This window comes from Podarcis raffonei, chromosome Z (assembly GCF_027172205.1).
Source record: "Podarcis raffonei isolate rPodRaf1 chromosome Z, rPodRaf1.pri, whole genome shotgun sequence".
Lineage (NCBI taxonomy): Eukaryota > Metazoa > Chordata > Lepidosauria > Squamata > Lacertidae > Podarcis > Podarcis raffonei.
Window position 1 is genome coordinate 9,472,707 of NC_070621.1, and position 25,679 is coordinate 9,498,385.

A 25,679-nucleotide genomic window follows, 5' to 3' on the forward strand; every position below is an offset into this window, starting at 1 on the left:
GTAGCAGTATAATCACAAATACCACAAAAGTGTTTTCTTGCGGCCCAGACTGGAGAAAACAGAATGCAGGGCACTTGAACAGCAAGTATCTGTCATTGATCTATTAAGACACAAACACAGAATGGAGTGGGATGGGGAAAGATAGAGGCGAGCATTCTTGACTGCTCTTGATTCTGACAAAGGCAAGAGTGAGACTAAGGAGGAGGAGGGAGAAACAGACAAGCACTACCACCCCCTCGACCACTTATAAATAAGAAAGCAGACTGAGGCTGGCTTTTGCCCTGACTCAAGCAGCCGCCACTTGAGTCAGGTCAATATGCCTCTTTTCTTCAGCTGCCGTTCCAGCTATCTTGATATGAGGTAGGAAGCAGGAGTTGTGTAACACTTTGCAAGAACAAAACATTCGTTATTTGGCCTATTGTAAATAATTAAATTTACAAGCTGCCACGTACCTCCCCTCTCTTCCTCCTGCATGGCAGAGAGGACAACTTTGGAATCTTTCCTTTTTATTTTACTGAACCACAGCATTCCATTTTGCCCAAACACTAAGAATGGTTTGTTTCATCACAAACCATGGGTCAAGAAGCTGGCTTGTTTAAATGAACCATGGTTAGCATGAACCATGATCTCTGGTTTGATGGAAATGAGAGACTGTGGTTAACTAAAACTGGAAGCTTCTGAAGTCCTCCTCTCAGCGTTGTGGGAGGAGAAGAGAGGAAGGTATATATACATCGAGAGCATGTTGCACTAAGACTGGAGCACCCAACATGTCTGATTACAACTCGCGTTATCATTCAGAGCCAATATAGTGAAGTGATCTGAGTGTCAGACTAAGACTTGGGAAACCAAGGTTCAAATCCCCCTTCACACATGAAACTCACCTAAGGCAGGTATAATCTCTCAATGTAATCTACCTCGCAGGGTTAGTGTGAGGATAAAATAGGGACAGGGAGAAACATGCAGGGCACCTTGAGTTCCTTGGAAGAAAAGTGGGATATAAATATTTTAATAAATAAATACAGATATACATAAATCCCACCCCATGCTGGATGAGGCTAACAGAAGTAGAAATTCAGAAGGATAGCCACATTTCCCCCCCCCCCCACACACACACCAAAGGGCAGCATTTACAGAGTCAGAGAGGTCAAGGAATTATTACCTTCTTCACTAGTGTTTTGTGGGCAACTGATATGAAAATAGCAGGCAGGAGACGCGTATGCTTGGGTAAGAAACCCACCGAATTGCAGACGAACAGCTCCAGGGTCTTCTTTTGTGTGTGTGTTGGGCCCCTTTAAATTTGATTTATTCATATATATTTTTGAGGGGGAGAGAATTAGAAGGGATCCACATTCCTCCCCTGTAGAGTTACGAGCAGCTATTCAGTGGTAGTGCCTATATGCTAGGGCTGCCATATGTCCGGACATTACCGGGATTTGAAAGGCAATTTTTAAAACAACAACAATAATTTTTTAATTAGTTTTACATAAACTTATACATTATAAACTTTAACCATTTCAAAACATAAAAATAAAAAGGTTCTTTTGAACATTCGGACCTCCTCCCCTACCCTCCCATCAAAGGCAGAATTGGTGTCCAGGGGGAACTTCCAAAAAGCCCAACAATTTTGGGGTGTCCTGGTTTTCACTTTATGAAATATGGCACCCCTACTATGCAGAGCAATTGAAGTGCCTTGCTGAGCAAAGTAGGTTGAGAGTGCTCAAGGAACAGGATCAGCCTTGCCAGTGCTAACCCAACGTCACCACACTACTGACGTCTGGAGGGACACTTGCACTATTGCACAATGAAAGCAGGATAATGCCCCCACCTGACCCCTGGGAACATTTCTGATGTTAAAAGTTTTAGCAGGATGTGACAGGCTATGCACCGTTTGGAAACAAAGCAGTATATTTGTCCACAAACCTTTGTGGGGACAAAGAGTATTGAAAGCGGGACCTCCAATCAAATGCCCCATATCATCCTGAATGCACAATAAAAAAGACACCAGGAAGGGCCCCAACTTATATCACAACACTCCCAGTTTGTAAGGGTAGCACGCAGCACCATCTTTACCCGGGGCTGCAAGGGGTGCAGGGCACCCAGGCGCTGAATTCTGGGGGGTGCCAGGCGCCCACTGCTGAAGCCACCTAAGCTCTTAACTATCTACCTGTTATTAAATAATAAATAATTTTGATCAAGCTAGAAAAACAAAATACATATATACCTAGGTATCACCGAAATGTATACCTACACCCTTGTGCAAATTAATTGAAACAAAGCACATTTTCTATCTTACTCATAATCCTGTACTCAAAACAAACATGAAAAGTCAGTTGATCATTATGGTGTCGGAAGCCTGGAGCCAATAGAAGGAATGATGTGTTTGCCACAATATATTGAGGTTCTACGAAAGAGAGTTATTTCAGAGCTGGAAAAGAGGTATCCTAAGGGTACTGGGATATTGCAGTGGGACCTAGCCCCCTGTCACACATCAAAATAAATTCATGACAGAGCATGACTGGCCGGGGAATTCCCTGTACGTAAATGAGAATTTGTGGGCTATATGCAAAAGTCGCCTCTGTGCTGTAGATTTTATGACTATGCAGAAGCTCATTCTGGCACTGATTCAAGTGTGGTACAGGGATCTGAAAATCAACAGTGACTGTTCGAAACTAATAGATTCCATGCCAAACTGTGTTCAAATGCTGCTTAAAAATAGTGGTCATATCTGTTACTAATTTACGTACATGTGAGTTTTGTACATGTATATGTGAGTTTTGTACAATAAACTACTAATTCATTGTTTGTTTCAATTAATGTGCACAAGGGTGAACTGTTTCACTAAAGGACTTTCAACTTTGTCCACTCATTTACCAAAGACGTGCTTGTCATTCACAACGGCGGCGCTTGTCAGATGAGTCAACAACAGCACTTGTCATTCTCAACGGCTCCGTGCACACAAAATTAACTCTTACAAAATATTATGTTACGTATTGTATTGAGCTGCCTCCTGGCTGCATGCAAGCCACGCGAGATCAGTCATGTCAAAGGTGCCGCTGACCCCGAGTGAAACATTGCAAATTGCATTTTAATTTCATCACTTACAGTTCAAATTCATTTAGAGAAATCGTTTAAAAAAATAATGTTTATTTTCGCTATTTGTCGGCATTTTCTTTTTTCTTTGACTAACTACTTAGTACTTAGGGCTCTACTACACATGCATTTCAGCATGCAATTTTTGTTTTCCATTTCCGCAAAAACATGCCCAGAGCACACACACACTATGAATTCCACGAGCTGCATTTTTTCCTTCATTTTACGACAAATGCTAAAGTTAATTTGGGGGCTGAACTAAATTTGTGGGCTCTGGGAGGATCTTTGCACCCTGGTGATGCATATGCTAAGGATGGCCTTGGTAGCATGGAATAATTTTAACATACAACCCACCCACCTCCATGGCTATATGGCACTGTTTTCGGTGGCCTATTTCATATTTGATGTTTAGAATATTTTCAGGTACATTTGCCAAGACTGCTTATGAAAGTCTTAAGTTTTAAGACAATCCAATGCTGTAATAGCAATCGCTCTGACTGTAAACTGTGCCACCTAACAGCCTTTAAATATACATATGCAGATATTATGCAGATCCACTGTCTTTCCTGCCCCCTTTTTGGCCATGCATGAAGTGGCCACAAAATCCACCCCATCCTATGTGAACCCATAAAACTATGCAAAGGAGGGGGGAAATATATCTGAAAGACCATCTCCATCCCTGATGACCTCCTCAGGTGCTAAGATCTGCAGAGTAGAGCTTCTTGGTAGTTCCATCACCCTCAGAGTGCAAGGAATGGAGGTCCAGGTCAGGGTCCCTAAATTGTGGAACTCCCCCTCCACAGAGGTGCATCTAGCATCTTCACTGTACAGGTGATGCTTAAGTTGCACTTCTTTAACCCACCCCACCCCACACTTTGACAGGTAAAGTATTTTGCATTGTAGGACCCACCTCTTTAGTTGAATTTGGTGTTCCGTTCCATTTGCAATGGCTTTATATGTCTTATAATTGTAATGGGTTTATCACTTTTTATAATTATATATTACATTGTTGTAGCCCATCCTAGAAATTTATGGTGGGCAAGAAATCTAATAAAATAAATAAATACATTGAGACTATAGTCCCACTCAGAGTAGGTTCATTGAAATTAATGAGCATAACTAAGGCCCCATCTGCACTATATATTAAAAGCAATATCATACCACTTTAAACAGCCATGGCTTCCCCCAAAGAATCATGGGAACTGTAGCTTGTTAAGGGGGCTAAAAGCTGTTTTACTTCCCTGAGTAAAACTTAATTGGAGGCAATCCATGACTCCAGAGTCTGCACATGTTTGGGGTCACCAAACTGAAATGGGAATTGCTTAACTTAACCACCCCAAAAAATAAGCTGTCACACCCATTGACATTTTGAATTCAGTGTCACCCTGCTTCTTGATCCAGTAAACCCACAAAGTCCATAAGCGAAAACTACTTACGAAAAGGCGAAAGCCACCAGAGCCCCACTGACCACAATAAAATCCAGGATGTTCCAGAGGTCACGAAAATAGGCACCAGGATGAAGTATCAGGCCCAAGTCAATCATCTTCAGAGAAGAAACCAAAGCAGAGCAGAGCATAGCATGAGATATTCAAGGGTACAACAGATTGCGTGAGGCATGCAGAGACGGATAGAAAAAAGGCACAGGCAGATATGGGGGATGGCCTTCCAGATCTTGCTGGACTACAACTTCCATAATCCTTGACCACTAACCATGAGGGCTGTTGGCTGATGGGAATTGGAGTCTAGAGGGCCACAAGTTCTCTATCCCTGGACTAGAGAGTCACAAGCAAGAGGTGCAATAAAATGAGCGGAATGCTCATTTTCATAAAAACATAAAAAGAGCCCTGCAGCCGGATCAAGCCAATGACCCATCTTATCCAACATCATTTGCTCACAGTGACCAACTAGGTGCTCACAAGCAAGACATGAGAGCAACAGCTCTCTGCCTACCTGTGATTCTCTGCAACTGGTATTCAGACACACTGAACGTGGGAGAAAGTGGCCATCATGGCTAGCAGTTATTTTTGCATTATCCCACATTACATTTCAGTCTCCCCCCCCCCCCCCGGGACAATGAAGGCCATGTCCAGAGACCACTGGCCATTTATTTTGTACAAAGGCTACTACTTACAAACAATACAAATCTGTTAGGAGTATTAGCATATATAAGGAGTGGGGAACCTTTTTCAGCCTAGGGTGGCATTCCCTTCTGGGTGGGGCCAGAAGCAAAAGTGGACAGAGCAACACGTGTTAATTTTACCATTGTGCAGCAGGTTAGTTTCTACACACACTCACACACCCTTCTCTGTGCTCTGTAAGGACAAGCATGTGGCCCCATCAGTTCAAGGGCACATTTCATCCAGGCAAAACCACTCCAGCACTATGCATAGCAGGGCCATTGATAAGTGTGGCTGAGGATCAAATGGAAAGATTTGGAGGGTTGCACCTGGCCCCACAGCTTGAGGTTCCTGGGAAGATTATCATAACTTAAGGGCAGTTTCATATGAAGGGAAGCTGTCTTTCAGATATTCTGAGCCCAAACCACTTAGGGATGTGTAGGTAAGCAACCAGCACCTTGCATTGGGCCCAGAAACGAGCCAGAAGCCAGTGCAGTTGAACTAAGGCCAGTGTAACATGGAGAGGATCTAAGCTGTTGAATTTCTGCACCAGCTTCCAAGCACTGCAGAAGTTTCAACTCCTTGAAGTACAAATCTACCCTCAAGTGACCCTTTCATCAGCAAAGGAGCAGCCCCCAAAGTATCACCAAAAGCACTGGTGGGTCTGACAGCTGCTTAACCCCCAGAGAAATTTTGCTGAAAATGACTTCTGGTGTATAGTGAAGAGCACAAAAAAGGAGTGCCATGCCATTCCAAAAAGAGCATGAGGGTGGTCTAAATACAGAATCAGCTGTCTTCTTGACTGCTACATTAGCCATGCAGCTCCCCTCCCGCAAAGGCCCAGCTCGCTTCCTGTTCCTCTGTGCAGACAGATCATAAGAGTACTGGAGAGACATTCTTACCTTTATCACCATCTCAAATGTAAAGACACCTGTAAATATGTAATCCAGGTACTTGAGAGCCTAAAATCAGAATGGGAAGTTTGATGTTAAAAAAAAGGAGGCAGCAAAAATGTAATTAGATGAGAAAATGTCATGCTTCTAAAGAGGTAGAACATTTTATTACTAGGATTCCATATGGGTTGCTTCAAGGCTTTAAAGGGTTCCCTCCACTTCCTTCTAGAGTACTCAGAGAGTGATAGGATTTGCCTAGGCTAGAACTAGAAATCCTGAGCTCTCTGCACATGTGCCCCATGTGATGAGCCAGGCTGGAGGATGTCCCTACACCAGAGATGGGAAAACTTTGGTGCTGCAGATATTGCTGAACTAATTCCCATCAACCTTCAGCAACATGGCCAATAGCTATGGCTGATGGGAGTTGCAGGTGCATGGTGCCTGTGGAAATATGTGGGAGATTGTAGGATTGTTTCCTATAAACATCCACCCCACCTACTCGGAATGGCAAGTTTAGCAGCAACCTTGCGGAAATTTCATAAGATGCTATTCCTTACCTCATTCCTTGGTGACTCAGCTTGGACGGGGTCTTCCGCTGCCAGGGCAATACTGCTGAGGGCTATGACGATGAGGATGACCATTTCAAAGTAACGCATGTTCACAATGTAATGGCACAGGCGCCGGATTCTGTAAGGGCCAGACCATTTATGTATACGTATTTTAAGAGCACAACAAAGAACTGGTTTTGCCACATGTGACAGCTATATTTATTTTCATTTTCATTTACTTATTTGATTTCTTACCTGCCCTTCAACATAAAGTCCCCATGTAGGCTACAATTATTGTTTTAAATAGAAACACAATGCTAAAATCAATTAAAACAAATCACAATCAAAAGAATAGGATGGGACCTAAATATTCATATCTCTGTGTAAGCAGGCTTGTGCTTGGCATTGCTCAGGAATTTCAACGAACCAAAATATCAATGCAGTTTTGAAATTAATCGGTGGAAATCTGCAGTTTTCAATGGTTCAGTCTGCCACATTGATTCAGAATGGCACTCAACTGCATCCAAACATAGTGTGTCCTAATGCATACTGAGTGTCTATCCAAAATATATAGTAGATATCCAAGGAGCCAAAGGTCAGAGTCAAAAGGGGTGGCAGCCCAAGAGAGGCAATCCATGATTTTGACACAGTCCAGTTTACCTGGTGAAAAAAATAGAGGACCCTCACCCAATGGCTGGGTACAATGCCATGATGACCATAAATCTGTCACTGGCTTATTGGGCTGTATACAACTAAGGGCTCATCCAGACTTTCTTTTGTGCTGCATTTTCCAAGTACAGGTTTGTGCTTTAAAGCTCTGTGTCCAAACCCTTTTTCACTCCTGTGTTTTCCCTGGGAAAACGCAGGTTTTGCCACTGAATTGGAGCAAATGGCAATCTGCTGAAAACCTGGTTGCCATTTGTAAAATGTGGGTTTTCCCAAGGAAAGCGCCAAGATAAAAAACAAACAAACCTGCTTGGACACAGAGCTTTAGAGCCCAGTCCTGTGCCTAGAAACGCAGCACAGAAGGAAGTCTGGATAAACCCTCTGTTTTACACAGAGTAGGTCCATTGGGTTCAATAGCTCTAAGTTCATCACATGTATTACTTTCAATGGGTCTACTCTGAGTGGACTAACATTGACTGCAACCCTTTAAAAACAGTTTAGACATACAATGCAGAAAAGCAGCTGTGAGGACTTACGGGTTTGTAGGACTTAAGATGAACATGGAGCTATATGGCAGGATAGGTTTTGGTCCCTTCTCTGTAAAGTCATCATCCACATCCATGTCTTTCTTCTCTTCTGTTTTAGTTTCAAATTCAATGTTGTTCACTGCAGTTGACAAACACATTGACAACAAAGCATCAAAATGGGGGCTTCCTAATTACTGAAACTAGCAGCTATCTGGACACTGAGTCAGAAGCTGCAGGACATCAGACAGGGAGCTAAAGATAGGGAGACCACTGTGCCTGAAGCTCTTAGAAAGGAACCACAAGAGGAACATATCAGAGCACCAGAACCTATAGGTCCAGAGCCAGGATCCTCACAGACACGTTTCCCTGAGGAACCACACACACCATCAGTCTGGTGGCACATGGAGCGCGTCAAGAGGGAGGCTGTGAAACAAAGGAGGAGTGGCCATCTTCATGCCAGAAGGTTGGTCCTTCTGAAGTTCTCTTCATAAGGAGTGGGGCCAAAATAGTAATAACAACAACAACAACAACAACAACAACAACAACAACAACAACAATTTATTTGTACCCCAGCCACTCTGTGCGGCTTCCACAAAGACAAAAAATACAAAAGAGGTAGTCTGGAGAGACAGACTTAAAAGGCCTCAGTCTGCTCCCAAGCTTTGTGGGAGCAAGTTGCTCACTCAGAGCTGTACATGGTCTGGCAACTCTTGACCAGCCTTGCCTCTGGTTTCTCTAAGGGATCTGACACTGGACTAGAACATGACAGTAAAGCAGCCTTTCCCAACTTAGGGCCCTTCCAGCTGGTGAGCACAGATGGGGAACCAGTGGCCTTCCAGATCTGGCTGTACTACATCAACTGTCACTCCTGACCATTGGCCATGCTGGCTGGAACTGAGGAAAGTAGGAATCCATCAACACCTGGAACACACCAAGCTGGGGAAGGATGTTGTAATGATGTGGCTAGTTAACTCTCTGATTTTAGCCAGTTAATTGGTTGTAGAGAAATCCTAACCAGGTCTACTCAGAATCCCTCCTACAAAATACTGACAATCTGGAGGTGGTGACAGTTTCATTGGAGACAGCTGGTTCAGAACCTGAGTGGTGTCCCTCTGCCCCCAGAACTCAGAGTCCTAACCCATCTCAGAAAGAACCATATGGAACATAGTTCAGTACTAGAGCATCTATAGTAGCAAGGATGCAGGGAACATTTAGGACTCCAGATGTTGCTGAACTACAACTCCATCAGTCAATGGCCAATGCAATGGAGGAAAAGACCAATGTCCGAGATCTTGGAAAACCACTGCCAGTTTGAGTAGATAAAACTGAGCTGAACATTTATTTCATTTTATATTCTGCCCTTCTCCCTGAAGGAGCCCAGGGTGAAAAACACAGCAGTGTGTGTGTGTGTGTATTAAAACATTCTCCAACCAGTGGTCTTACAATTGGCAGAAACAGTATATTTCAGCCATCAAATGCCTCAGTAAACAGGCATGTTTTTTAAATCCTCCCAAAATTTACTCTCTGCAACTATCCCCTGGTCCCGCAAAGGGTGCAACGCCGCTGGTGGCAGGACCATCAAAGCCTTGCCTGCCGATTATAGAATTTTAGGTACTTGGGTCCCAGGCCATTCTGAACTTTGAATGCTAATACTTACACCTTGAACTGGACCCATCAGCTCACTGGCAGCCAGTGAAACACTTTCAGAAACAGTGACACACCACCCATCCGGCTACCCCACTTACCAGCCCAGCTGCTGCATTCTGCATTAGCTGCAGCATCTGGATCATCTTCAGGGGAAGCCCCACATACAGCACATTACCATAGTCCAGGTGGGAGGTCATCAAAGCATGAACAATGGATGGAATAATAGTCTGTTGGAGTAACTCACTTGGTATGATGGCGGCTTCCCCAGGAGGTGCCGTGACAGTGACAGGAATGTTCACAGTTGCAGATTTGTCCAGAGATGGCTGACCCATGCGAGTGACGTTCTTCTGATTGTCAGCATCTTCAGGCTGTTCAAGCACTCTCTGCAGACAAGTGCTAGGCAAGGTGTGCAGAGGGGCAACAGTCACACTCCCACTTGCCTCTGTGTCACACTGACCTTCCCTGAGATTACAAGAACAGAGACAACAACAAAAACATCACTGTGAGTCAGGTCTTTGGGGCTGAAGCCCTTCCATAGCTTCTTCAGGCCAGGATCTACCAGTTGACTTCCTGGATGATTTGCAGGAGGTCAGAAAACTCCTTATACTTCTTTGCATCAACAAAAAGCTTATAAAAATCCTACCCTGAACTGTATGTGGAGTTGTAGTTCTACTACCCAGGGAGGTAAGTAGGTAACTGTTCTTTCCCCCTAAGCTGTCATTTTGCATCTGGATCCGTGTCCCTCCCCACCCTATTTTGTACCTGGCTGTACAGTTCTGCAGGACCTGCTGCTCAGGATGCCTAGAGGCTCTTGGGGTACATTTCAGGGGGATTTTTAGAGTCCAGATTTAATTATGGAGATACTTAGCTTTGCTGTTATCAGTATTGATTGTTTTGTATGTTAATTGTGAGATCTTCTTATAACCTATGAGGGGATTGCTTAATTGTGTACTTACTTCAGCTGTTTTTATTTATTGCTTATGACTGCTTGTGGATTTTTTTTAATTGTGTAAATCTGTCCATGTTGTAAGCCACCTTGAATATGGTTTAACTATGGAAAGGTGGCATACAAACACATGACAATGATGATCCAGTGTGAATATAATGATGGTAACCCAGTGTGGTGTAATGATTAGTGTTGGACTAGGATGTAGACTAGGATGTGTTGGACTAGGATGTCCCATCACCTCCTGGCAAATAGAAGGGGAAGAAATGGAGGCAGTGAGAGATTTTACTTTCTTGGGCTCCATGATCACTGCAGATGGTGACAGCAGCCATGAAATTAAAAGACGCCTGCTTCTTGGGAGAAGGGCAATGACAGGCCTAGATAGCATCTTGAGAAGTAGAGACGTCACCTTGCCAACAAAGGTCCGTATAGTTAAAGCCATGGTTTTCCCAGTAGTGATGTATGGAAGTGAGAGCTGGACCATAAAGAAGGCTGATCGCCGAAGAATTGATGCTTTTGAATTATGGTGCTGGAGGAGACTCTTGAGAGTCCCATGGAGTTCAAGAAGATCAAACCTACCCATTCTGAAGGAAATCAGCCCTGAGTGCTCACTGGAAGGACAGATCATGAAGCTGAGGCTCCAATACTTTGGCCACCTCATGAGAAGAGAAGACTCCCTGGGAAAGATCCTGATGCTGGGAAAGATGGAGGGCACAAGGAGAAGGGGACGACAGAGGACGAGATGGTTGGGTAGTGTTCTCAAAGCTACCAGCATGAGTTTGACTAAACTGCGGGAGGCAGTGGAAGACAGAAGTGCCTGGCGTGCTCTGGTCCATGGGGTCACGAAGAGTCGGACACGACTAAACGACTAAACAACAAGAAGGATGTGGAAGGCCACGGTTCAAATTCCCATTTGATTACCTTGAGCCAGTTCTTGTGGGGATTAAATGAGGAGGGGGAGAATCATGAACAAAGCTTGAGATCTTTCAGAGGGAAGAGGTGGTTTAATAAACAACAAATTGTGGTGATTGGTACCAGAACTCATTTGTTCTGCAAAACATGGAATGAAAGGAAAATTAAATCCTGCAACCGAAGAGTCTTTCTGTGGCTGCTTTAGGTGTAACAGGCTCCTGAGAAGAAGTTATTTGATTGAAGAACCCAGCTTGAGAGCACACAGAGAAACACCATTGCCACCATACCCCTTTCTCACTACATTGTGAACTGGGAATCAATGATAGCAGAGACTTCTGATTTCTCAAGTCATGTTAAGCAGAGGGTTTGTTGTCGTGCAAGATTCCCAGGCTTGATTCACGTTATGCATTTACGTGCTTTTGGACAGCTTCAAACAGTATGAAGAACAGAGCTGCCAGATTATTGACAGAGGCTGGCTGTCATGAGCTTATTCAATCTGCTTTGCTGTTTCCTGCTTTGTTTCCAGGCATGACCTGGACTGGCCTGAAACATTTTTTCCCCCTTCCCGAAGTGAAGGGCAAGATGAGGGGCAGAGAATGTTTTTCATCCTGGAGGCTATGTTCCTTTCTGGACAACCATCAGGGTCATAGACAAAAGTAAGTGGTTTCTACAACATACTCAGACACCTCTCGTCTATCCTCCATCCAGGCAAGCAAGAGTCATTATTAAACTCTGAGAATGGGCATATTCCAGCCGGGGGGGGGGGGGGAACACCCAATGAAGGTATGGAGTAGGATGAGTGAGGAAGGACATGTGACCTGGACCTGGGTCACCAGGTCCAGATACAGAGGCCCAGAGGGCTGATGTTCCCCATCTCTTGGCATGATGGATCCCTCCACACCTGCACACATTCTCCAGATAGAATCCTATTGGACAGACAGGCAAGTCTGGCTTCAGGTAATGGGGTAGCATCCTCATCTGCATGTAAGGGCAGCAGATAAGGACGGAGGAGGAACCTGCCCTACTCAGATTCCAAAGCAGACTAACCTGAGTTTGCCTGCCTAGCAGATTTGGGGGCTGCTTTGTCTACCTGTCATTCAATTGACACCATAAATGTAAAGCCACAGCAGTGAAGGGGGTTGTTCCTTTGCAGTGGGGATTACATTTTGCTATTTAGAGTTGTTGTGGTGCTGATGTTTTTATAAGACTTTGCTAAGTTTACAACTGCAGCTATTATCCCTTCCTCTAGCATGGAATATTGGGTTGGTGATGGTTCAGAAACCATCAGAAACCCCAGAAAGTCAATACTGGCCTTGTGCCCACTGGGACTGGGAGGGTTGAAGCTGGGGGGGGCAGCAGTAGGTGGCACCAGACCTAATGACAGGAGAAGTCAACTAATTCTGGTTTTCCCCCATCTCCTCTTCACTGTTGAGTTCTTCCTGAGCAAATCTGAGTCAAAGGAGGAGGGAGCTGACGGGCAGTGCCACTCCCTAGATTGGCTGTAAGTAAGAAAGCAGGCAAGTGGGGGCTGGCTGAGGGCAAACTCAGCTTGATGGAGCAGTGCGCTAGTGCTCAAATGAACCAGTCGCCGCTGATCCAGAGACATAGAAAATATTCACTAGGAATAGGCTTTTGCTAAGGAAGTCTAAGTTCACAGCCCCAGAATGCCAAGCGAAGGGGTGCCAAAACTGGCCCCAGGGACATCAGGGCAACCACACAGTCATCGTCTGGCAAAGTGCAGAAAAGGCTTTCTCAAGTCCTGCTGATTAATTGGCTGTGGCATGTAAATTGCTCTCAAGTGTATTATTATAGCTCAGGAACTGTTCCAAAAATCCAAAAATCTTTAAAAACAAGACCCCGCAAGGAGACTCCAGCAGCCAAAATCTATACCAGCCCTGCTCGTCCCTATGCAAGCAGCTAACAGCAACCCTGGGGGAGCCATTTATTCCTAATCAGAGTTTGTACCTAGCAGCAGTATCATTACATTGCAGTCCCTGCATGCGTTCCCCCTTTCCTCCAGAGCTAAGCTTTTCCTCCAAAGCTGAGCTGGCACCTTGGCCATGAAGCAATTCTCCCAAGTTATCATAAATGTTGGGGAAATCAGAAGTGTGTGCGGGGAGATCTGCAGCGATCATTAAGCCTCTGATTGGAGCCACTTTATTCATTTATTGCATTTATATCCCACCATTTTTCTCCAAAGAGGTTAACATAGCTTTCCCCCCTCCTCAGTAAACCTCTACAACAACCCTGTGTTAGGCTGAGAGGTAGTGTCTGGCAGAAGACCTCACCCAGATATCTTCATAGCTGAGTGGGGATTTGAACCATGTACACCACATTGAGATCATTGGAGTCAAAAAAGTGGGATGAAAATGCAATGAATGAATGAATGAATGTGCAGGGCTGGAAAACCTCTTCCCAGTGGTCCAAACGTGGCCTCCACCCCTCTGTCTCTCTCTTTCTCTTTCCTCTGAGACTTGCCCCTGTCCATCAGCTCTTCCCTCTTCTCTTCTCAAAGCATTGGTCTGGCTGCAGTGCATGCTTGAACTGTGGTAGTGGATGGAGGATAGCCCCACCTCTGGGGAAAAACAATTGCCTACAATTGGTGGTGGCTGGGTCTGGCAGGGAGACCAAGAGTAAGAGTCAAAGCTGAAGAACTGCAGAGCCTGCCACTGATTGATTGTAATTAAGAAAGCAGTCGTGTGAGGATTGGCTGAGGGCAGACCAAGTGTGGTGTGCTACAGCCTTTGTCCCCAAATTGACCAACTCCCACTGGCTCTTAGGTAGAAACAGGTTCTGACTTTTAGCCTTATTGTTTGGTTGCAATTATATGAAGGATTACAAAGGTTATTGTTTAGTCTGTTAATTTGGATGTATAAAGACAATGTAGGAAACGAAACAAGGAATATAGCAGACTTATTTACCTCTCTAATAGTTAGCCTCTAATGGTTACTTCCTTTTGGCCACAGAGGCAACCTGCCATCATTGGAGCTGACTAAGAATGTTGTTAAATACTTAAATAAAAATGTAAGCAACATGGAACAGGAAGGCTTTATCCAGTATATTCTATTCACAGCAGACCCATTGAAGTTAATAGACCTAAATTAGTCAAATCAATTATTTCCAATGTCTACATCTTTGGGACTGCGAACTGCCACCCTGTTTACACTCTTGCCTCGATCCTGCTTGCAAGAGTTGGCAAAGAGTACCGTTTGTTTGTTTGTTTGTTTGTTTGTTTGTTTGTTTGTTTAACATCCCACATTTTCTTTAAGGAACTCAAGGTGGCATAGACAGTTTCCTCCCCTCTCCTCATTTCATCCTCACAGCAACCCTGTGAGGTCAGGTAGGTTGAAAGCAGGTGACAGGCCTAAGTTCACCCATTGAGCTTCATGACCAAGTGGGGATTTGAAATATACTTTCTGTGGGATGTGAAACACAGAGCAGTCAAATACAACATTCCTAGAGAGGGATGTTTGTCCAGCCAGTAGATAAACTTCCTGTTTCCTCCTGGGCTGGGACAAACTTCCTCTACATGTGACCAGAGGTGGGCATGACCTTACCTGTGCAGGTAACAAAATAGCACAGGGCAGGCAGCCATTTCTCTCTCTGACTCCATTCCTTGAAGAAGCAACATCTCCTTAGCCTGAGATGCTTTCTTGGCCTCCAGCCAAGAGAGGACAAAAGAACTATCTCCTTATGATTCCAAGTGTGTATACAGGCATTTTATAACCTAGGTCTGCCTTCTGGGATCCATCTGTGAACAGAATGTGTGAGTAAACTATTTTATACAAGACTGTGTCCTGTCTATTCTTTTTAGGAGGGAATAAATGGGAATTGCCAGGAAGCCTATTTTAGAGGCTTATGCAAGCCTGGCAACAAGTTATCCGCTGTGTAAGTTTAAAAGGGGAATGTTACTCTGCTAGATTATAGATCTTGCTAACACAAGTTGGGAAGGATATTATTAAACAATAGGTCCTCTCCTGCCTCCCTGAACATTCCCACACTTTCTCAGGTCCTAGTCTGACACTCTAACCAGTACACTGAACTCTGGGACTCAGCATGTTTCCTGAGCCCCAAGAATAGACCCAGCCCTTGAGACGACCTTCGTCCTTCACAGACCAAGCACCTCATTGGGACAGAACCTGACCCACCTTGGCTGGTGATTCCTCAGCTCCTTCTCTCCTGCCTCTCCCTCCTTTTCCCCGTTTGGCTTGTCCACTGAATCATATGTAGACAGGGCCTTGTGCCGCATCTTGTGTCGTCTGTGGGGTTCTTCCCCTCCTTCCCCTTTTGAGCCAGGGTCACCTTCCCGGTTCCCAGGCCTGGACCCTCCCCGGTGACGTGAACGACGCTCCGTCTTGGCTCCATTGATTGTTCCATTGCCTTCTTTTGCTTGCCGCTCGGCTGAGTGCCGGTGACCCCGATGGCGTCTGTGCTCTCTCTCGGCTCCTTCCTCCACTGACCCACGACGGTGATGCCTCCTACCTCCTTCCTGGCCCCGGCTGCGCTCGCTTTTCCCTTCCTTCCCACTCCTCTCGCCCTCTTTACTGCGGCTCCTGTGTGTTCGATGACGCTCCTCTTTATGGTTTGGGCCAGATTCTCCATTCTCATCCTTCGGCACATTGCTCTTCTCCTGTTCTCCCCCCTTGTCCTTATCTCGATGTCGGTGATGCTTCCGCTGCCCCTCAGTGCTCACAGCTGGTGGGGGCTTCACTTCCTCCGTGACCTCTTGCACATCAGTGGGACTCAGCTTGTTGATGTTGTTGTTGCGGCTGTCACTCCTTGGCTCAACCACTAGGGGGCGGTCCAAGTGAGTTTTCATATCTGGGCGGATGTGAAGGTTGGTAGCGTAACGAACTCGATCTTCTGGGTCCAGCTCGTTGTACAGGGCTTCGCAGCTCGTCCGGAAGTTGTGCATTCGGATCTGGCTGGTTCTCTGCTCCCACACGGATTTGGACTTGGAGGCATTCTGCTGCTTGCTATAGAAGAGAGAGAGAGGCAGAAAGAAAGGAGAAATTGCGGGAAGGGGAAGATGGAGAAGAAGGAAGGGAAGCAGGGGGGAAAGGTGGTTACCATCTTATCCATAGCACTACAACAGCAAGATCTGGGACTACAAGGTGAAGGAAAAATGAATGTGGGGGTAATGACAAGATGGCTGGTAGAATACATAAGAAAGGGTAGAATCTTCCAGAAAACTGTAGATGTCCTCTTTGCTACTGTTTGCTCCTGATATAACACAAGTCACTCAGGCAACCTTTCTGGCTGAAGATGCAGTACAGACAGTGGAGCCACTGCCCTGTCAACCCTGGCCTGGCTTCCTACTAGTCTGGTGGTCCAACGCAACCTTACAAGGAACCGCTCGGGACTTTGTGGAATACATGGCCTCCATGGGGCTGTCCCTGCATAAATCTGGCCCTTCTCATAGCCATTGATTTACCTCTGTTTACCTCTGTGGACATGGGTGATTCTATTTATCAAATGGAATAAAAGAAGTGCCATGGTCAGATTATTTTCTGAGGCTACTAGATTTCTATTGCAGGCTACACCTACAAGAAAGAAAAAGGGGAGGCTGCATAAGAAGCTACTGATGATCTGAGAGTTAAGAAGGGCATGTGTAAGAAATGGAAGAAAGGGGAAATCACAACAGTTGCAGGAAAAAAGTCAGACTGGCTAAAGCTTGGAATGAGTTCAGGCTTGCAAGAGAGTTTAAAAATAATAAAAAAGGTTTCTTTGGCTATGTCCAAAGTAAAAGGAAAAACAAGCAAGTGGTAGGTCCTCTGTGTGGAGAAGACAGAGAAATGCTATTGGTGACAGAGAGAAGGCGGAATTACTAAACACCTACTTTGCCTCTGTCTTCACCCAAAAGGAAAGTGATGCCCAGCCTGGTGATAACACAATAAATTATGTAAGGAGGGAGCTGAAGCCCAAGATAGGAAAAAAGGTAGTAAGGTAACACCTAGCTACTTTAAATGAATTCAAATCTCCAAAGCCTAATGAGCGGCATCCAAGGGTACTAAAGGAGCTTGTGGATGTAATCTCAGAGCCTTTATCTATGAACTGTGAGAATTCTTGGAGAATAGGTGAGGTCCCTACAGACTGGAAGTGGGCAAATGTCCCCATCTTCAAAAGGGGAAGAAAGGAAGATCCAGGTGAGCTTAACATTGATACCAGGGAAGGTCTTAGAACAGATAATTCAACAGTCAGTCTGTGAACATTTAGAAAAGGATGCTGTGCCAGACCAATCTCATTTCTTTTTTTGATGGAATTACAAACCTGATGGATCAGACAAATGGTGTGGGCATAGTATATCTTGATTTCAGTAAGGCCTCCATGGGGTCTACCAGGGAGCTGGTAAAATGTGGGTTGAATGAGGTAACTGTTAGGTGGATTTGTAGCTAGTTGACTCACTGAACCCAAAGAGCACTGAACCCAAAGAGTACTCATTAATAGTTCCTCATCATCCTGAGGAAAAGTGACAAGTTGGGTGGTGCAGGGTTCTGTCCTGGGCCCATTGTTGTTTAACATCTTTATAAATGACTTGGATGAAGGAATTGAGGGAATGCTTATCAAATTTGCAGATGACACCAAAGTGGGATCAGTAGCTAATGTCACAGAAGACAGAATCAGAATTCAAATGACCTTAACGGATTGGAGAACTGGGCACAAGCTAACAAAATGAATTTTAATATGGACAAATGCAGGGTTCTGCATTTAGGCAGGAAGAACCAGATGCAGAAATATAGGATGGGGGACACCTGGCTTACTAGCAGTATATGTGAAAAGGATCCAGGGGTCTTGGTGGACCACAAGTTTAACATGAGTCAACAGTGTGATGCAGCAGCAAAATAAGCTAATGCTATTCTAGGCTGCAAGTATATTGTCCGGATCAAGGGAAGTAATAGTAGCACTCTATTCTGCCTTGGTCTAACCACACCTGGAACACTGTGTCCAGTTCTGGGCACCACAATTTAAGAAGGATGTTGACAAGCTGGAATGTTTGCAGAGAAGGGCAACCAAGATGATCAAGGGTCTAGAAACTAAGTCTTATGAGGAATGCTTGAAACAGCTGGGTGTGTTTAGCCTGGGAAAGAGGAGTCAGAGAGGAGATATAATAGCCATTTTCAACTATCTTAAGGGCTTTCACATGGAAGATGGAGCAAGCTTGTTTTCTCCTGCTCTGGAGGGTAGGACTTGAACCAATGGCTTCAATTTGCAAGAAAGGCGATTCCAACTAAACATTCAGAAAAAACTTTCTGACAGTAAGAGCTGTTCAGCAGTGGAACAGACCCCCACGAGAGGTGGTAGACACTCCTTCCTTGGAGGTTTTTTATCAGAGGTTTTTTATCAGATGGCCATCTGTCATGGATGCCTTAGCTGAGATTCCCGCATTGCAGGAGTTGGACTAGATGACCCTTGGGTTCCTTTCAGCTCTAAGATTCTATGATTCTATAAATGGTGCATGCTCGCCACTTAATGGATCCAAATGACTTCCAGAGAATGGTAGTGGATGTATTATCCCTTTTGATGGCCTCTCAGCTGATATCCTGGTGACCTGCTGGAGTGAGGAGTTAACCAGGCTATTGACAATCTGACTATGAGATGGCAAGAGTGCCAGTGACGAAAAGCACACTCTGAATTGGACTGAACATGACTTAGAGCTCAATACTAAGCCTACTAAGTGGAGATAGTGAAGGTGAAGAAGATCTTCTTCGCTGCTTCTATTGCATCCATGGAAAACAATTCCAGGAGACTCTTTCAGGTGGGTTGTAGTCTAACAGAACCACTTTTGCCATTCTGGTCTGGTAGGCACTCCAAAATCTCCTGATTTTGCAGATAAAATTGCTCTAATTCATAAAACGATAAACTCCATCATGGTAACAGGACTGGGTTGTGAGACTGACAGCAGTATGTCTAGTCAAGTTGTATGGGATCAATTTCAACTTGTTACCTCCAAGGATGTGGACAGGCTGTTTGGACAAGTGAAACCACCTGTCTCATTGACTGTTGTCCATCCTGGCTTATAAAAGCAAGCCAGGAAGGGCTGGACAATGTGCTGGGAGGGGGGATGCTTCCCTCTTTGAGAGCGTCTTCCCAGTCCCCCTTCAAGAAGTAGTTATAAAATTGCTTTGCAAAAAAACATATTTGGACCTGGCCATCCTGGCCAATTATTGCCCAGTCTGATTAAGCAGGTGATTGCTGAACAACTCCAGTCATGTCTGGAGGATGCAGACCATTCGGACCCCTTCCAAATCAGGGTTCAGGTCCCACCATGGGACTCAAACCACCTTGGTCACACCGGTCAATGACCTTCGGTGGGCTAGGAACAGAGGTGAAAGCTGTTTCCTGGTTCTGATGGATCTCTTAGTGGCTTTTGATACCATTGACCACAGTATCCTTCTGGACCATCTAAGAGGGTTGGGAGTTGGGGGCACAGTTATGCTCCTTTTTCCTGGGCCATGTCCAGAAAGTGGTGTTAGGTGATGAGTGTCTGGACCCCTGGGCACTCACTTGTGGACTGACTCAGGACTCCGTCATCTCCCCCATGCTTTTTAACATGTATATGGAACTGCTGGGAGAGATCACCAGGGGGTTTGGGCTGAGTATCCACCAACATGCAGATGATACCCAGCTCTACCTCTCATTTAAATTGGAACTAGCAAAGGTAGTGAACGTCCTGTGTGAGTTTCTGGAGGTGGTTGGAGGATAAATGGTGATCAATAGATTGATGTTGAATCCAGACAAGACAGAAGTATTGTTTCTTGGGGACAGGGCGTGGGCAGGTGTGGGGGACTCCCTGGTCCTGAATGGGGTAACTGTGCTCCTGAAGAACCAGGTGTGCAACCTTGGGGTCATTTGGACTCACAGCTGTCCATGGAGGCACAGGCCAACTCTGTGTCCAGGGCAGCTGTCTACCAGCTCCATTTGGTACGCCAGCAGAGACCCTACGTGCCTGTCCACTGTCTCACCAGAGAGGTATATACTCTGGTTATCTCCTGCTTAGACTACTGCAAAGTACTCTATGTGGGGCTACCTTTGAAGGTGACTCAGGAACTACAATTAACCCAGAATACAGTTGATAGATTGGTGACTTGGAGCAGCCGCTGGGACCATATAATACTGAGCACAATTCAAATGTTGCTGTTGACATTTAAAGCCCTAAACAGTTTTGACCCTGTACACCTGAAGGAGTGCCTCTGCCCACTTTGTTCAGCCTGGACACTAAGATCCAGCTCCAAGGGCCTTCTGGTAATTCCCTCATTGCAGGAAAAAATGTTACAGGGAACATAACAGAGGGCCTTCTTGGTAGTCATGCTGGCCCTGTGGAATGCTCTCCCCTAAGATGTAAGACAAATAAACAACTATCTGACTTTTAGGAGACATCTAAAGGCAGCCCTGCATAGGGAAGCTTTTAAAGTGTGGTGTTCTGTTGTTTTTGTATATTCTGTTGGAAGCCACTCAGAGTGACTGGAGCAACCTAGTCAGATAGGCAGGGTACAATAATAAATTGCTGCTACTACCACCACCACCACATGTTTTACTAGTAGTAGCAGGAGTAGGGATGCGGGTGGCGCTGTGGGTTAAACCACAGAGCCTAGGGCTTGCTGATCAGAAGGTCGGTGGTTCGAATCCCTGCGATGGGGTGAGCTCCCATTGCTCGGTTCCATCTCCTGCCAACCTAGCAGTTTGAAAGCACAAAGTGCAAGTAGATAAATAGATACCGCTCTGGCGGGAAGGTAAACGATGTTTCCGTGCGCTGCTCTGGTTTGCCAGAAGCGGCTTAGTCATGCTGGCCACATGACCCAGAAGCTGTACACCGGCTCCCTCAGCCAATAAAGCGAGATGAGCGCTGCAACCCCAGAGTCGGCCACAACTGGACCTAATGGTCAGGGGTCCCTTTACCTTTACCTTTACTACTACTAGTAGTAGTATTACTACCAGTAGTACTACCGGTATTTCCCCCCCAGAAAAATAGGTGCTGGTATGCACCACACTGCCACCACCACATGTCCACCCACCCTGTGCTAACTTGCTCCCCCCTCCTATCTTTGCTGCTGCCTTTGCCACTGCTTCCCATGACTGCAGGCACAGCCTCCCGGAAGTGCTTTGGCACAACCTAAGTGCCTTCCAGGAGGTGCCTCCTAGTGGTGCTTTAGCAGGCTGTGCCTGCAGCCACAGGAAGTAGTGGCAGCAGCAGAAGTGGAAAAGGTGCAAGCGGGTGAGTGGGCAAGCAGCATTGGCAAGATAGTGGCCAGGGGTGGGGTGGGGGAGGTGGCAGTACGGTGTACTGCTGAGTACCATCTCAAAAAAAGCACTGACTACTACTACTAGAATAAATTAGCTGCCTATTCTTGGCTTTAGCTTCACATACTATTGGCCTCCCTGCCTTCCACCCTTCCAGCCCCAATGGGCACCGGCTGAAGATGGGAGTAAAAATGCTTGAAAGGAAGGAAGGCTGGAAGTCTACAGGTTTAAAGGTAAAAGCAACCTTCTTTCTGTAACTCTCCAAGAATGAGAAGACATTATGACTGGCAGATCAATTGTTGATTGAGTTGGGCAGGTACCAATAAGTCTGGGGCTGAGCTGGAAGTTCACACATGGAAATTGTTGGCCCACTGCTTTTCCCCTGAGGTGATAGTGGTGGTGCATCCCCTCTGGAAGAGGCCCTCCTTGGATCCAGAAGCCGGATGGGCGGGGTATAAATATATTATTATTATTATTATTATTATTATTATTATTATTATTATTATTAAATTTTTATTTATACCCCACCCTTCCCGGTTCAGAAAACTGGGCTCAGGGCAGCTAACAACAAACTTAAAACACTAAATTGATGCAACAAAAACAGCATAAAATACAGTATAAAATGGGAATAACAATAAATTCAGAATTCAAAAATCAATTTAGGGGAAAAATCCATCCAATAAACATTAGATGATCACCAGGGCTAGCTGGCTAAATTAGTCCTATTTGGGCCAGCGAGGAGACCAGGGGAGAATTAGCTGTGGGATCCCAGAGCGGGTAATCTTCATAAAAAGGAGAGGGAAGGAAGGGGAATAAAAGATCAGGCTAAATTCAAATTAAACGCCAGGCAGAATAGCTCTGTCTTACAGTTAAATCCTGCAGGGCCCTGGTCTCATGGAACACAGCATTCCACCAGGTGAATGAGAGGGCCAGCTTATTTCAGGTCTAAGCCCAGAGCTAGCAGATTACCTAGATCCATTACGGTCTGGTTCCAATGACCACTTTTTAGCATTGAAACAGCCACTGATTACTTTTATTGGGATAGTGATAGGAGGAGTATGGCTCTTATTGGTTCTACTTCAGAAGCTTTCAATACCACTGACCAGGATTTCCTTCTGAAACAACTCAGGAGATTAAGAGTTCTGGAGCACTGATTATGGATGTTTCTGCTTCTACCTGCAGCATCATTATGAAAGAGTAGTACCAGAAAGTAGGGGATTGTTGCTTGGCCCCAAAAATTCTGAATTTTAGGTTCCCCAGAACCTCCACAAAATGATGCTACATCAGGATACGTTAGTGAAATTCAGATGATTCCAAACTTTTACTCAGCCAGTATGTGAAGGGACTTTATATATGTGCAGCTTCCCCTGCCTTTGCCTGCAGGAATTCCATTTACATACATGTCCCCTGCAAACGACTTCACAATGTCCCCTCTCCTGTTTCCCATTTGGGGTTTGCCCTATTAATGATTCAGTTTATCCCAAATTCCGGAAGGATGTCACTGCTGAAAACTAAAGCATGCATTCTAAAAACAACAATTAAGAGAGTCATAAAAGATTGATAAAAGGAACTCCAACAAAAAGAAAAGGGGAAGGAGCCCTAGAAAGCACAGAGAGACCATATAAAACTAACACCGGCTACATCAGCTGATTAAAACCTCTTAATCCAGTCAATTCAGATTGCACTTCAACAATATATTTAAAAGGCTCAAAACAGCCATGTTTATTTTTTCTCACACAGGGGCATTACATTTGGACACATGGCAACCCTTAAAGAGGGGGTCAACCATGCCAGATTGCAGACAGGTAGCTTCAGGGTTTTTGTGCTAACTGCCTTTAAAGTTTGCATATATATGGACTCTAACATCATACCTACCGAGCTGGAAATAATACTGCACAGAAAAAAGCCTTGTCTTAACCAACAGCACCTGTTTCAAGTTGGTTTTCATTCCTATTAAAGAACACATAGCAGCTACTTAAAAGGCAATTAACACAGAGTGGGTAAACTGGCCTCCCTGGCACCTGGGCTTTGGAACTCTACAGATGGAACTCAACTCCCCCTAAGAATGCAGTAGGAAATTTACAGGAGGCGTAATCACTCAGATATTAAGAGGCTCGCTGAATGTTCTTTGCAACCTCTTCAAGGACTGTGAGGCAAGAGACTCCATGATTTTATCTCTCTCCCCCCCCCCCATTATAGGACAGTATTCCAGCCACACCAGCAGCACTGAGGGAGGACCTGCCCACTTGAATCCTCTAGCTTCTCCCACCCTTAGCTGATTCACACTTTTGAGTTTGCTGCTTGAAGAGCCAGTTCCCAGAATTCCTCTTCACAGCTCTTTGAGGGGAATAGCTGTCACCTAATGATGCGGGTGGCGCTGTGGGTTAAACCACAGAGCCTAGGGCTTGCCGATCAGAAGGTTGGGGTTCGAATCCCCACGATGAGGTGAGCTCCCGTTGCACAGTCCCAGCTCCTGCCAACCTAGCAGTTTGAAAGCACATCAAAGTGCAAGTAGATAAATAGGTACCACTCCGGCGGGAAGGTAAACGGCGTTTCTGTGCGCTGCTCTGGTTCACCAGAAGCGGCTTAGTCGTGCTGGCCACATGACCCGGAAGCTGTATGCTGGCTCCCTTGGCCATTAAAGCAAGAAAAGCAACCCCAGAGTCGGCTACGACTGGACCTAATGGTCAGGGGACCCTTTACCTTGACCTTTAATGACCCTCAATGTAGCAGTGTAGCTAGCCGCTCGGGTGCTTGGTGCGGGGGCATGTCCTGCATCTGGGGGCAGGGTGAGCTGCCCATGGGGATGTGGTGAGCTTCTCCAACACTTGGCGCCTCTCAGCTGCCTCCCCCTCAGCTGTAGGGCGGCTGAGGGAGAGGCAGTAGGCAGACACAAGTCCCACGCTGCCGTTTCAGGCAGTGCGGAACCTGCAGGCACCTAAGCCACCACGTCACTCCTAAAAAGTTTCATGAGCCCGATATAATTATTTTTTAAAGCTCATTTTGTCACACACACCCTCAGTGATGATACCAGGGGCGGACTGCACCCCCCTTCCTTCGCCACTGCCTCAACACCCTTAACAAACTACAGCTCCCAGGATCCTTTGGGGGAAGCTGTGACTGTTTAAAGTGACATCAAAGTACTTTAAATGCAGGGGTTGTTCAACAATATGACAGTGTGATAAGCAGCTTCTATCTTTTGCTCTGCTGTTGTGGTTTTTAAATTTTTAACATCTGCTCCTGACCCGTTTTCACTGCTTTAGCTGTTTTATCTTCTATCCCCCCCCCCATTTTCTCAAGGCTGAACTTCAGTACTTTCTTTTGTCTGTCCTGAATGTTTGAACATTCACCTTCATTGGACGTTCGCAAGTTCTAGTACTATGAAAGAGGGAGAAAAACATCTCCTTAAGAACACAAGCAAAGCTCATCTAGTTGAGCATCCTGTTCTTACAGTGGCCAACCAGATGCCTCTGGGAAGCCCAAATCAGTACCTTTGATATTGAGGGTTGATAACCTAATCCTCTATGAAATGCAATTCCGTATCCATTTTCTCCTCAATGTGCTTAATTTTATCCACCTGCATCATGTTCCCTCTTACTTGCCTTCTTTTCCTAAAGTAAAAAGACCCCAGATGTTCCAATGTTTCCTCGTAAAGAAGTTGCTTCAACCCCTTAGCATGAGAACATTGGAAGGGGCCTATTGGTTCAGATCAATGGCTGATGTAGTCCTATTTTCACAATGGCCATCCAGATGCCTGTGGCAAACCTACAGGCAGGATTCCAAGCACTCTCCCCTCCCGTGGTTTCCAACAACTTGTATTTAGAAGCATCGCTGCTTCTGACCATGGAGGAGGAATGTAGCCATCATGGCTAGAACCCCATGGATCTTCCCCAAAGGCCCCTTCCAGAAACCTGGAGCCACCATTGGTCATCACTTGTTGAATGGCTTCCCTACAACTCAGCTCTGATCCCATCACCTGGTGGAAAAACCAAAGTAAGAAGTGCATTAGACAGAGGAAGTGGGGAGGCGAGGGAGCAAGACAAATAACTTGGAATCAAGACAGGCCACAACACAAGGGTCAAATGGGAAGAGGA

The 25,679-nt window shown here is 45.4% G+C and overlaps 1 protein-coding gene across 10 annotated transcripts in view; it reads right to left on the reverse strand.

Annotated features, from left to right (window-relative positions):
* The window catches only part of CACNA1B (calcium voltage-gated channel subunit alpha1 B), a 324,850-nt gene that overhangs the window by 70,699 nt on the left and 228,472 nt on the right, over positions 1-25,679 (reverse strand). For all 10 annotated transcript variants that reach the window (XM_053373456.1, XM_053373453.1, XM_053373452.1 and 7 more), the window contains 6 exons: positions 15,495-16,322; positions 9,733-9,950; positions 7,851-7,980; positions 6,658-6,787; positions 6,110-6,169; positions 4,527-4,633 (listed from right to left, as the gene is read on the reverse strand). In XM_053373456.1, coding sequence (XP_053229431.1) covers positions 4,527-4,633; positions 6,110-6,169; positions 6,658-6,787; positions 7,851-7,980; positions 9,733-9,950; positions 15,495-16,322 — 1,473 coding nt within the window. The remainder of the gene's footprint in view (positions 1-4,526; positions 4,634-6,109; positions 6,170-6,657; positions 6,788-7,850; positions 7,981-9,732; positions 9,951-15,494; positions 16,323-25,679) is intronic.